General features: G+C 43.4%; 1 protein-coding gene across 23 annotated transcripts in view; it reads right to left on the bottom strand.

Annotated features, from left to right (window-relative positions):
- Nucleotides 1-14,648, bottom strand: part of FGFR2 (fibroblast growth factor receptor 2) — a 120,576-nt gene that overhangs the window by 73,749 nt on the left and 32,179 nt on the right. For 10 of the 23 annotated variants that reach the window (XM_033180791.1, XM_033180825.1, XM_033180815.1 and 7 more), the window contains exons 3-5: nucleotides 13,735-14,001; nucleotides 12,795-12,872; nucleotides 72-241 (exon numbers count right to left, since the gene is read on the bottom strand). In XM_033180791.1, the coding sequence (XP_033036682.1) occupies nucleotides 72-241; nucleotides 12,795-12,872; nucleotides 13,735-14,001 (515 nt within the window). The remainder of the gene's footprint in view (nucleotides 1-71; nucleotides 242-12,794; nucleotides 12,873-13,734; nucleotides 14,002-14,648) is intronic. The other 13 variants (XM_033180886.1, XM_033180900.1, XM_033180892.1 and 10 more) reach the window with 2 other exon arrangements.

Below are 14,648 nucleotides of genomic sequence, written 5' to 3'. Positions count from 1 at the left end.
TCCATCTCAAAAATAAATAAATAAATAAACAAAAATGCAAGAAATGTGATGTTCTGAAAGCATAATTCTACCTTGTAGCCTCCAATGCGATGCTCCTGCTTAAACTCCTTCCCGTTTTTCAGCCACCGCATGGTTGGTGTTGGGTTACCCCCCGCTGGGCAGCGAAACTTGACAGTGTTGGCCGCAGGCACAGCATGGAGCCGCTTTTCCATCTTTTCTGTGTTGGTCCAGTAAGGTGCTCCTGTTTTGGAAAACAATATTAGAATGTATACCGATGGACAGCTTCCCCTCCATGAGTAAACTCCAAACAGGTTAGATCATTTCGCTTTGCATGTAAATGATAAGCTATTTTTAAAATCTTTGGGTAATATTTACATTTGGAAAATATTTTCAGAAGTCTAATCCACCTGGCTGAGCAGAAGGTCCCAGAGAGGGACGGTTCATGTCTACTAACAGGGGGGAAAAAAAGTGTTTGAGGCCCCTTCTCTCTCTTGTTCTTGATGCCAGAAAATCACTTCACGCCAAATCATGTTTTAAAATGCTACTTTATATACATATGAACAACGTATACAACGTATACAGCTAAGTCCTCCAAAAATATATCATTTTGGATTGCCACACCTATTAAATGGTCACATACACACACTAGTTAAAAACAAGTTGTCCTCCAAAGCCCTATCGAGTTATCCACTAATGCCTTATTTTAAAGGGCAATCAATAGTATAAATTATCATTCTAATATAATAAAATAAGCCAGAGAGGCATTCATACATTTCTGAGAACTTATATACAAACAGACAAACAAAAACTGTATCACTAAATACACATTAACTTTTTTATTTAAAAAAATTATTTCCAATGGTGGTTATGCATACCATAACCCTACCACCCCACTAATGATAAGAGGAAGCTACCAATTAAATATGTTAAAGTTATGCCCTCCAAATATCCCTGAAAGTCATAAATACAAGTGACTTTTTAAACTCAAGAAAAAAGTTTTAAATCACCAAGCAAAGTGTATTTTATCTAAATAAAAGCCACAACCTCAAGCCAGAATACCACTGTAAATTCTTCATGCCTGCTAATAGTGGCTAATGACTACTACTGACTGAAAGCCTCTGCTTTGCCAAGCACTGCTCAAAGAGTTTTTACATGTCAACACATTAATCTTCACACCAATTCAATGAGAAAGGCACTATCATAATCTTGGCTTCCAAGTGGGGAAACTGAGGCACAGAGAAGTTACGTAACCTGCCAAAAGCCATGAAGCTTGGAAGAGGTGCAGCCAGGATTTGAACTACATCAGCCTGATGCCAGAGCCCACTGTCTTCAACCCTACTCTCCACTGCTAGGAAGATGCAGCTTCTCCATGAGGTTGGAATCCGTACCTTCCACCATTCTGATGTTTAAGGCTAAAGTCCGGGAAAGCCAGCCTGGGTCAAGGCACATGTCCTCCTTTTTTCCTGTCCAGAACCTCTACAGTACAGCAATTTAACTTTTCACATATATGTTTCTGTCTTAGCAAAGTGGTAACCAATATCCCTGTATTCCTCTGAAACAGCCACCAACAGGACCTTGAACATTCTAGAAGGCTGATTCATAACTGTGCTTATTTCTGATGAAGGCTAGACTGAACAACAGCACACACACTTCACAAACCCAAGGCAAAATGGCCCTAGGCAGGGACTTTGTCTCTGATGCATATTTAGAAGTCTCCTCTATTCCATGGGTGTAGAGCACAGTCCCTGGGGGATAAGGATCCCCTTCACTTAGCAGCCAGACTCTCAAGATACAATTAGGAATTGAAATGATTGCATCCAAACACCTACCCCAATTAGCCTTCACGCTTGCTCTTGAAACCTGTTGTCAAAGGTAGGGCTGAGATTTCTTTGCCAGGGCATGCTCTATCTTTATCCCTGCGCTTATCTAAGTGTCAAAGTGATGGGATTTAGGTGCATCCATATGATGCTAAAACAGTGGGAAGAGGGGCAAAACTATAGAAGCTGGGAGGGAAGAAGAGGAAGGAGAAGAAAAAAGGAACAGGGACCGAATTCTTTCGTTTGAATCCAGTTGCATTTGCAACCTGGGTAGCCATTTGGCTTTGGGTGTTGAACGCCTATGAACGCACCTATTCTTTTGAAGGTTCACCAGGGAGTACTTGATTCCTATTCATCACAAGACTCTCAGGGCCCGGCATATACTGAAACAATTTCAATAATCTTTCATTTTAAAAGCTTCTACTTAGAAAAATCCATCCACAGCCACAGTCACTAAAAAGAAACCATTGAGAGCACAAAACAAATAATGAGCTTTGTCACTACACAAAGACGTTTACAAATCTGACCTAAATGGAAAGCATACCTCATGCTGTCAGGTGTCTGCACTCATGTCATTTGTTTAAGTAAACACAATAGCCTATTCATAAGAATTAGCTAAATATTAATGCAGTAACTCTTTCAGATCACATCAATTACTACTGAGCTGATCCTGTGGAATGTCTTTTCCTTTTTACATAAAAGAAATCAACAGATATGTGCTTACATACCATTAGGCATGGTTTTTATGTTCCCTAAAAAAAAGTGGGATTTAGCTGAAGGAACTAGGAATGTTGTTCTTTTCTGCTCTCACTGGGCCAAGCCATGGGTGAGACTGTAACAGCACAGGGACCGCCCCAGACCACGCACACCTATGCAGGCCTGACCTGCGGCAACAGCAACAGCACACGGGCAACCCGCACCTTTGTCTTGGTGCCTCAGGAATGATTTAAGGACTAAGGTGAAATAATTTTGCTGGAATTTCTGGCAGGTAGCCACTTCCCTGGGGTGATATTTCAATCATCAGAGCTATACCTATAAAATCTGCTTCTGCAAAACAGAGACACAGCCCACAGGATATGGGCACAGGGCTGCTCATCTAAGTCTCAGAGATCCAAGGTCGGGGGGCACCATAAAAAATCCAGGCACAACCCTCCGCCCAGGCTCCCCTGCGTGACCAGTCCCACCCTGGTGACTGCTAACATCATACCAGCACACAGCCTCTCTTTAAATGTCAAGCTCACAAATAGGTTTAATGAACTTGATACGGGAGGGGAGGAGTCTTTTTTTTCTTTGAGACAGTGTCTCGCTCTGTTGCCTAGGCTGGAGTGCAGTGGTACAATCTCGGCTCACTGCAAGCTCCACCTCCCGGGTTGATGCCATTCTCCTGCCTCGGCCTCCCGAGTAGTTGGGACTACAGGCACCCGCCACCATGCCCAGCTAATTTTTTTTTTTTTTTTTTTTTGTAGTAGAGACCGTGTTAGCCAGGATGGTCTCAATCTCCTGACCTTGTGATCTGCCTGCCTCGGTCTCCCAAAGTGCTGGGATTACAGGTGTGAGCCACCGTGCCTGGCCAGAACTCTTTCATAATTTTACAATAGCTCTTCCCGAAATACACTAGCTTTATGTGAACCTTGAAGAATCTGTAAGATCTAGAAAAATAATAATACTATAAGATAGCCTTACTGCATTTCCTTCATCAGCAGCCTGGTGTCCTCTGTATGTTCTCGCAGTTGGAAAGGCCACATATGGAAATGCCAGGGCTTCCCAAGAACTGCAAAGCAGCTGGAGACAAACACCATCCAGGCACCTACGACAGGCTCCTCTACCTAAGGAAGCCCCTTTTATACCAAGGCTCATGAACAGCTTTAACAACTCTCATTTGGAGAAGGAACTCATGTATCAAATTAAAGATCTACCAAAGCCGAGATCAGCCTTGTCCATAGTAGATGCTCAACAGGGATGTTTACTCAACAATTCTATCTAAAATGAATCTGCAGTCCAGGTGCCGTAGCTCACGCCTGCAATCCCAGCACTCTGGGGGCCGAGGCAGGCAGATCACCCGAGGTCAGAAGTTCAAGACCAGCCTGACCAACATGGTGAAACCCTGTCTCTACTAAAAATACAAAAATTAGCTGGACGTGGTGACGCATGGCTATAGTCCCAACTACTCAGGAGGCTGAGGCAGGAGAATCGCTTGAACCCAGGAGGCAGAGGTTGCAGTGAACCGAGATCATGCCATTGCACTCCAGCCTGGGCAACAACAGCAAAACTCTGTCTCAATCAATCAATCAAATGAATCTGCAAGCCAAGGACACATGAGTTTCCCTGAACTTTATATACCTTAGAGGTGTATGAAGAGTGGGCTTAAAGTCAACTAATAGAGATGTGTGGTATAAACTTCCAATGGCATTCAAAATGAATGATACTAAACCACCTGTAAAGGAAACAAATGAATCTCGAAGATAGGTATGGTACCTTTGGCTCTGACATTCTTAGAGCTTCTGATGTAACAGGTACCACGAGAATGATGTTCTCCTAATCATTAAATACTAAGAATGAGCTGATTAAAGGAACAGTCAAACCTAGCCACAGTCAATCAATCACATCCCATCACCAGCGTATAGCATACCTACTCATTATCATTTTCTACACTGTAACAGTTATTGCATGTAAGTAATAATATTAAGTAAGTAGAATTTTACTTTAAGACAACAGAAGTCTTTTAAGATGCAATGGGTTACAGAGAGATTTATAAATGCACAGAACCTTCCCTTAAAGGACTCCAACACAGCTTTTAACATTCCCACCCCAGAGCCAAGTTATCATTCTTTCTCGGGGCCCCTTCTTTGTGATAGATGTGTGCTTCTAACATCAGTTTCTCTGTACTGAAAAATATTCCTTCTGATGCTGACCAACAAGAGTAGGGCACCTGGAGGGTACAGCTGGAGTTGTCTTCAGCCTATGGGGTAGGCACTCAAGCGTTTATTGGATGGATGGATGAACGGACAGACGGATGGATGACTATTAAAAGCTTTAGCTATTAAAATGAAGTAGTTGCACTGATTAAGGTCCCTCCCAGTTCGAACATACTTTCCGGGTATCTCTGTGCTAGGCAGGTATTGATTCTATCAACAAATGGTAGGATTATATGATTTCTTTCGACCCTGCAATTTAAACTTAATGAGAAACCATAGTCTGCTGGGCCTGCCCCCACCAAAACCCTTACACATCCCAATGCTGACATCTAAGGTTTATAATCTTCTCTCTCTCTCTCTCTCTCTCTCGAACCAAAAAAAGAGAGAACACGGCCCAATGATTTAAAGGAGAAACATGGAATCATATTACCAGGCTGTACCAAAAGAGACCTCAGTGACCATCTGGCCCAACGACTGATGTGATCAATGTCATCCAGAAAGGTTAAGTGATTTGATCAAGGTCACACAGCCAGAGGCCGGGCTGAGGCCAGGCCCATCTCCAGCTCCCTGAACAGTGTTCCTTCAACCACTCCAGCCTGCCCTTTGAACTCTCCCATGGTAATTAAGTCAAAAGTTCAAGATTTATGTGAGCAGCGGCCACTGATGACTGCCAACTGTATTTTTATGGATGCAAAAAATTTTAAAAACACAGCCTGTTTCAGCTCCTAGATTAAGTCTCACAAACTCTCTAAAGCCCCACTAAAGCCTCTGTCTCGAGTCTATAATTAGGGCTTTTAAAAATATCACTAATCAGGACATTTGAATGCCTTGACTCCTGACAGGGGAAAAATGTCTCAGAGCTCCCCACTATCCTGCAGTTCTGTTTTTGGTTTGGTATAAACTAAGAGAAAACAAATCTAACAAAATATGGAGATATGAGTGAGGATATGATTATGAGGGGGTGTGTCTGTGGCTTTATTTGAGAACTCTCATTAAAAACTTGCTAACCAGCCAGGCATTCAATCAGAAATATATGTTTTAAAAACCAAGCAAGTTAACCACAAGTGAAAGAACAGAGCCCACGAGCAGACCAGTTAGCCCATGGGAATTGCCAAGATCTGCCTTCAAAGGAAACTTCTCCAATCATTGGCTGCGCTGTTTAACCAAGGAGGAGACTGAGAAAGATATTCAATCCAACCATTGGATGGAACCTCATCACCAGTCTTTGCGATAAAACACCAAAACCAGCCTTTGCTTTTAAGAGACAGGGTCTTGCTGTGTTGCCCAGGTTGCACTGCAGCGGTATGACCACGGCTCACTGCAGCCTTGATCTCCTGGGTTCAGGTGATCCTCCCACCTCAGCCTCCCGAGTAACCATGACTACAGGCATGAGCCACCACACCTGGCTAATTTTTTATTTTTTGTAGAGATGGGGTCTTGCTATGTTGCCCAAGCTAGTCTCAAACTCCTGGGTACACACAATCCTCCTGCTTCGGCCTCCCAACTAGCTAGGATTACAGGCGCCAGCTGCTGTGCTGGCCCAAACCAACTTATTGATGATGTTTTCATTACAAAGGGAATTTCCAAAAATTTGCGAAGCCTGTGTGGGTTTTTTGTTGCTGTTGTTGTTGCTATTGTTCTTTTCAATTCCTAGAAACTTCAACACAACTAAGAAGCCTGCGGTTACCAACTTAAGATCTCTACCAAGTAAAAATCCCAATTAGAACAAAGGTGACTTTGAACTGTTATCGGCAGGTTAATCAATGAAATGAGTTTGGGATCTCAGGCTAACTACCTTCATTTTCCCTAATTACTTCCAAAAACAATAGCCTTTCTCCCTGACATGGAGTGTGGGCATCTGCAGGTCTCAACAGGAATGAAACCAAAATAGAAAATCACTTTGTCTCGCATCACTCGAGAGAAAGAACCACTTTAACAGCAAGAGTCTTGATACAGCTGTTTCTCCATCACTTCCTTCGAGTTAAGCAACGGACCTGAACTTTTCGTCAATCGTGATCTTCTCAAAACTAAGTCTCAAGTTCTTCAGAAACATTAATCACCGAAACACAAGCTGGAGACAATAAAAATCCCTCGAACAAATGGGTATATGTATCTACCTAGTGGCTGCCAGATAACCCATCAACACACCTAGTATTAGGGAAGGCAAGAACTAGTTAACTCATGCTTTTCTATGCAAAAGGATAAATTCTTAACCTTTCAAAACCCTCAACCTGGATGCATTTCAAAAATTAGCATTTGAAATTGCAACTTTCTTTCTGGAGAAAATGTGTTGCACCAAGGGGCATATGTAACAGCATTATTTCCTGGCAGCCAGGCTTGTAATGACATCACAGGACTGTTCCACTTGGAAACATCTAGTGCTGGTACCATGTGAGGTCATCAGCTAGTCAGCTGCTAAAATATGACCAGCAAATGCCCTGCACATCTGTGATGAAGAAATCAACTTAAAATAGATATAGATAGATAGAGAGAGAGAGAGAGAGAGAGAGAGAGAGAGATAGATGGATAGATAGATAGAGATTTTTTTTTTTTTTTTTTTTTGAGACAGAGTCTTGCTTTGTCACCCAGGCTGGAGTGTGGTGGCACGATTTCAGCTCACTGCAACCTCCGCCTCCTGGGTCCAAGCGATTCTCCTGCCTCAGTTTCCCGAGTAGCTGGGACTACAGGCGCCCACCACCAAGCTCGGCTAATTTTTATATTTTTGGTAGAGACAGGGTTTCACCATATTGGCCAGGCTGGTCTCGAACTCCTGACCTTGTGATCCGCCCACCTTGGCCTTCCAAAGTGCTGGGATTACATCCGTGAGCCACTGCGCCCGATCTTTCATTCTTGATTGTTATTTTTGCCATTGTATGTGGTGCCCAAGCTTTTTGTACTTTGTATAGAATCTAAGAGGAACTCCAGCAGGCAGCTGAGCTTGCCTTCTTATATTAACCACCAAAATTAGATCAGTAATCTAGCATATCAGCAGAAGAAATGACCTGCAATGTATTTTTCCAACTGGAAGATACAGAACTAAATTTTCAATGTCTCAATCCAAAAGGAGAAGAAAAAAAAAAAAAAAACTGAAAAAAGCCTAAAAATGTCACCATCAACACCGGGTCACTGGAGCATCATTTGTCAAAGTTCCTAAAGAAGAACATTCAAACACACCCCAGTGGCATTTCCAGACAATGAGAAGGCACCAAAGCAATCAATCTGGACACATGAGTGTTTTCCAGGTGGCTGAAAATGCAAAGAATTTGGTGCTTCTGCAATTTTCCCTATTAATCGGGTCAGGCATTTGACACTTGAGGTGGCAAAAAATTGTTTTAATGGCAACGTCCCCTTTCCTGCCTTGCCAATTACCCAGGCCATGGCATTCCTCTGTCCACACAGGCCACAGCTGCTTAATCTCAGCCGCCCCAGGCTGCACCTGTGAATCAGACCAGCCTAATCACACTAACAGATGGCAGAGGCCAAGTAGCCAACTAAGAACTGCTATCACTTTAAATAGCATCTAATGTTTCACAGATACCAAACAGAGGCACCTCCTCACAGCAGTATCTCCCGGTACAGCTAACACTAGCCCTTAATCACTGCAGAGCACCCATTTCGGGGGTAGAGTTGGTGTCATTTGAGAGCTAATTACAAAAGAACCCTGCTTGCAAGGTGAAGGCATGGCAAGTACACTGCTGGTTGGCATTCATCACATGGGCGCTCTACCCCCTGGTCCTTCTGCATGGGTGCTGGGCAGCTAGGAACAGTGTTCATAAGGCAAAGCATAAGGGCCACAGCATATAATCCTTCTGAACCCCTCAGCCTGCCTGTCACGTAATCCATACCTTGCTGTTGCATTTTATTGCTTCACATGGTTTCACGGTAACCTGCTATTAGGCAGGTACCTGACCACCAGGACAACACAGTTCCCCAGGCATCCAAAAACCACCCTGACAGAATCTGATGTCTCAATCCACAGCGAGAACACCCACATACAGTAAAACTTGAGAGCTGTAAACACCTGTACAAGCATTCTCACTCCACCCACATCGTGACCCTAGGATGCTCTCATGCAACAGGCCTACGACTGAAACGCAGCTCTGCTTTTGCTTGCTGAGCCACAACTTTCTAATCAATAAAGCAAGAATAAATACTCTCTCCACCTGATCGGGTTATCAGTGGCACGGATGGAACCAGCAACCAGCTCAGAGCCTGTCTAGGGCGGGCCTTCAGCATCTTTGCCTCCAGCTTCATGCCAGAGCCACTGGCCAAAATAAGTGAGTGACGTGCTCCACTGTATTAGTGCTTTTTGTTAAATAATAATGATAACCTCTTTAGAAGGCTGGTACAAATCACAGAAGATACTTCCACTCACCTTATTATCCACTGTTTTACGAACAAGACCGCTAACGGTAAGCTCCCATTCAGGGCAGACCTCCATGTGCAAATTCTAAGCCAGTGGTTCTCGGATTTCAGTGTGAAGCAGAATCACCCCCAGAGTTTCTAAGGCAGTGGGACTGAGGAGGAACCTGAGAATCTGCATTTCGAGGGAGTTCTCAGGTGATGCTGATGCTGCTGGTCCAGGAACTTCACTTTGAGAATCACTGCCCTAAGCTTCCTCTTGACAAAAAGTAAAAACTGCATCAACCAAAATATTTCCCTTTTGCCCAAGCTGCTAGGATATTCAGGGACAAATCTAAATCTTCACTTAAGTAACTCATTTATCTGAGGTACCTACCAATATCTGTTTTATCTTTTTCCTTTAAAAAGCTAAAAGACAGGCCAGGCGCAGGGGCTCACACCTGTAATCCCAGCACTTTGGGAGGCCAAGGCGGGCAGATCACCTGAGCCTGGGAGTTCCAGACCAGCCTGACCAACATGGAGAAACCCCGTCTCCACTAAAAATACAAAATTAGCGGGGTGTGGTAGCATGTACCTGAGTGAGCTGAGATCGCACCATTGCACTCCAGCCTGGGCAATAAGAGCGAAACTCCCATCTCAAAAAAAAAAGTATTTTCAACAAATAGTGCCAGAACCACCACAGGCTAAAAAGTGAACCCATACACACACCTAACATCCTTCACAAAAATTAACTTAAAATAGATTACACACATAAATACAAAATACAAAACTATAATAATCCTAGGAGGTAACATAGGAGAAAATCTGGATGATTTTGGGTTGGATGATGACATTTTAGATATAATACCAAAGGCAACATCCATAAAAGAAAAAACTGGACTACATGAAACTTAAAAATTTCTGCTCTGCAAGAGACACTGTCAAGAGAATGAAAAGGCAAGCCACAGGTTGGGGGAGAAACTATTTGCAAAAGAGATGTAATAAAGGACTGTTATCCAAGATATACAAAGAACTCTTACAAGTCGACAGTAAGAAAACAAACAACCTAATTAAAAAATGGGCCAACGGCCTTAACAGACCTCTCACCAAAGAAGATATATGGATGGCAATTAATCATATTAAAAGATGCTTTGCATCATCTGTCATCAGAGAAATTTAAATTAAAACAACAAAATACCATTACACACCTATCAGAATGGCCAAAATCCAGAACACTGGGCACATCGAATGATGTGGAGCAACAGGAACTCTCGTTCCTTGCTGGTGGGAATGCAAAATGGTGCAGCCACTTTGGAAGGCAGCTTGGTGGTTTCCTACAAATCTAAACACACTCTTCCCACATAATCCAGCAATCACACTCCTTAACATTTACCCAAAGTAACTGAAAACTATGTCCACACAAAAACCTGCACAAAGACGTCTATAACAACTTCATTTGCAACTGTCAAAACTTGGAAGCAACAGATTTTTTTTTTTTTTTTTTTTTTTTTGAGATGGAGTCTCACTCTGTCACCCAGGCGGGAATGCAGTGGCATGATCTCGACTCACTGCAACCTCCGCTTCCTGAGTTCAAGTGATTCTCATGCCTCAGCCTCCTGAGTAGCTGGGATTACAGGCGTGCGCCACTACACCTGGCTAACTTATGTATTTTTAGCAGAGACAGGGATTTCGCCATGTTGGCCAGGCTGGTCTCGAACTCTTGTTCTCAAGTGATCCACCTGCTCAGCCTCACAAAGTGCTGGGATGATAGGCATGAGCAACAGTGCCCGGCTGAGATATCCTTTAGTAGGTAAATGGATAAACTTTGATACTTACAAACAATGGAATACTCAGTGCTACAAACAAATGACCCATCAAGCCATGAAAAAACATGAGGGAAACTTAAATGCATCTTACTAAGTCAAAGAAGTCAATCTGTAAAGGCTACACACTGTATGATTACACACCCTAAAGTTAACTACAGACTTTGGGTGATAATGATGGCAGTGCAGGTTCATCAACCGGAACAGATGTACCATTCTGGTGGGGATGTTGATAACAGGACAGGCTATGCATGTGTTGGAGAAGATTATATGGGAAATCTTTGTTCCTTCCTCATTATTTTGCTGTGAACCTAAAAGTGCTCTAAAAAATAAAGTATTGCCAGGCGCAGTGGCTCACACCTATAATCCCAGCACTTCAGGAGGCCAAGGTGGGTGGATCACTTGAGGTCAGGAGTTCAAGAGCAGCCTGGCCAACATGGCAGAACTCTGTCTCTACTAAAAATACATAAATTAGGCCAGGCACGGTGGCTCACGTCTGTAATCCCAGCACTTTTGGAGGCCAAGGCAGGTGAATCACGAGGTCAAGAGTTCAAGACCAGCCTGACCAAGATGGTGAAACTCCATCTCTACTAAAAATACAAAAATTAGCCAGGTGTGGTGGCAGGCCCCTGTAGTCCTAGTTATTCAGGAGGCTAAGGCAGGAGAATTGCTTGAACCCAGGAGATGGAGGTTGCAGCGAGCTGAGATCACGCCACTGCACTCCAGCCTGGGTCACAGAGCAAGATGGCGTCTCGGGGAAAAAAAAATACATAAACTAGCCGGGTGTGGTATATATTACTTAGGCCTTGTTTAAATGTACTAAATTGACTAAAATCCTTTTAAGAAAAATGTAGAATATACCATGTAAGCAGAGAACCCCAATACCCTATGTTCAAACACTTTGGAAACATTCCAGCCAAGTCATTGGAAAATGCTAGTAATGCTATATTCTATTGTCTTTACTGAATAAACATTTGCAAGCACTGACTCTTCTGAGCACTATACAACTAGGAACTCATGTAATCCTCATAACAATCCCAGAAGGTATTATTATTATTATTATTATTATTATTATTACTCCCCACTTCACAGTTAAAGAAACTAAGGCACAGAAGTGAAATGAGCAACTCAGAAGTTGTGGAGAAAGATTCAAATCCAGGTTGCCCAGCTCTAGGAGGCTATGCCATGTTCTTCCTCGCAAGTACATGGCCTCTCTCATGTTAGCGCTCGGTGTTCACGGCCCTCATTAAGCAAACCACCTTTGGGTCCCTTTTCAATTGTGGTCTGCAAAGTAAGGCACACACCCTTCATTTCCACTCAGCATGAGGTGTGTGTTGTAGGAGGCCGGGGTTTCTCGTCCTAGGGACAACTGACATCTTGGACCAGATAATTCTTTGTTATGGGGCTGTGCTCTGCATCCCTGGGCCCTCCCCAACTAAAGGCCACCAGCACCCCCACCCTCTGTTGTGACAACCAAATATTGCCCATTGTGCCGGGACAGCAAAAATAGGCCATCGCCCCAGTCACGCACCACTGGATTCAACCAAGCACGATCAATGATTACAGGGAAAACCAAGATGTTACGTGGTTCTACTATTTTTATGTCTCTGAATAGGGAGAAGCCAAAGGGACAAGGAAAAATCAAGGAAAGAGAAGTAGTAACTGCTTTGAAAAACGAATGACCAGTGACACGAGAAGAAAGGACAAACAATAGAGAAGGTGTGCAGCAACGGCGGTTTATTCTCAGGTTTGAAAGTCAGGAAAGTAGACACAGCGGGGAAAGGCAAGGGCCGCGGGACACAGCATGGCACGGAAGAGTCGACAAGAAGACAGGTGACAGGCAGGACTTTCCTCCACGCTCCTCTCTCGGGGACCATCGGAGCCGGGCGGTTACTTACTCTTGTTGTTACCGTTCTCACTGACAAAATCTTCCGCACCATCGGTGTCATCCTCATCATCCCCGGATGAGATGGCATCTGTATGCAAAAGAACATATTCCATGGATGTGTTTTTTTGCAAAGCAAAAAGGTTGCAATTATCTACAACTGAGACCTTCTCCAGAGCAAAGTCAACAACCCAGGAACCCTCGCAAAGAGCCTGGGATTGTGTTTAGTTAAGATAGTTTTAATGGCTTAAATTTTCCCTCAATGATGACAGTTGGTCTATGTTATGATTCTCAATGTTTTCTGTTTTCACGCTATTTAAACAGGTTATAAAATTGGATATACGAGAACTGGATTTCAAGCTTCAAACAGTATTCAAGCCCCTGACAAATTTACCAATTGTGTAGTACCCAAAGACTCTTTTTCCAACACTAACCTTTCAGTATGCGGGTCCCCTTCAAGAAAGAAATTGATCCCTGACAAAACTTAGTACCTGTGTGGCCCTTCTCATCGTCAACTAACATTCTGAAAGCAGAACTTTAAACTCAGCCACAAAGGGGGCCTGTTCTGTCCTGCTCACTGCACAGAATGAAATCAAGGAGAGAAACTCAAACTTTAATAAACGAATCAGAAATCTTGAGTATCCAAATTTCAGTCCTATATTCTAAATGCCAAAGATGTCAGTGGTACCAAAAAAAGAAAGAAAAAAGCATGTATTTCCTTAAATAAAAGCATACTATCTTAAGAAAAATGTTACTTTGTGCACAAGAGTTCTGTCATTCTTAATGATTGGCCTTTCTGGTGCACCAGGTCCCAACGAAGAATTTCAAAAACTATGAAGCTGTGTGCCTGGCATCCAATTAGAGATCTCGCTACCTTTGCACTTGGCCAAAAAAATGTAAATCACATAATGGCTACAGAGAAGAGAGAGCGTAGTGCTCACGGGCCAACTCACCTGTGACATTCACCATGAAGTACCAAGTTTCACTGTCTACAGTCCTAGTGGCAGTACAAGCATAGAGGCCGGAGTCTCTAGGCGTGGCGCCCTTTATCTGCAAGTACTCCCCAATAAGCACTGTCCTATTGTTGGGCCCCAAGTGCACCCCATCCTTAGTCCAACTGATCACGGCGGCATCTTTCAACAGGCAGCGCACCTCTAGCGACTCCCCTGGTGCAGCCACGTACACTTCTGGTTGAGAGATTTGGTATTTGGTTGGTGGCTCTGCAGAAAGGTGGGAGAGAGAAGATGGAGACAGATGGGAAGGAGGGAGAGGAGAGAACGTCCAACAAAGGTCAGTGGAGGCTGCTTATTCCCAGGAGAAGCTGTTCTTGCTTTGCAAATGGCCCCAGCAGGCATCCACCTCTCCCCAAGCCCCAGGAAGTCAGGAAGTATCTGGAACAGCAACCAGAGGTATGATACCCCCAGCAAATCTGTCATGACTTAGTTTCCACATCCTACAGGGCTTTAGAAACAAACCAAACCATAGCATGGAAGGATATTCCACAAGAAAATGTTTAAATTGATTGCCAAAGTGTGCTTGCACCGTAATACCTGCAAAAATCTGTCATTGTGGTATGTTTTATTTGTAAGAATGCCAAGTTTTTCACATTTGTACGTTAAACGTGACTGTGCATCACACACACATACACTCTTAATTACTTGTGCTAGACTTGGTACATTGCCCTAAGGCCAAGCTTCTTAAAATGAAATGTCTCATACTCAAGGAAAACTAAGGGATCCCCTACAAGATTTTTTGCCGCCCAGAGTTTTCATGAGCTCTCAGGTTCAGATCAGTACTTTGCGGGTTTAGAGACCTAACTAATTCTGTGCTGGGTGAGCTGAGACCTGCTGTTTTCCTCAAAATGATA

Source organism: Trachypithecus francoisi, unplaced genomic scaffold (assembly GCF_009764315.1).
Source record: "Trachypithecus francoisi isolate TF-2019V2 unplaced genomic scaffold, Tfra_2.0 Contig01579, whole genome shotgun sequence".
NCBI lineage: Eukaryota > Metazoa > Chordata > Mammalia > Primates > Cercopithecidae > Trachypithecus > Trachypithecus francoisi.
The sequence above is the reverse complement of the archived record's forward strand: the minus strand, read 5'-3'. Positions and strand labels throughout refer to the sequence as shown.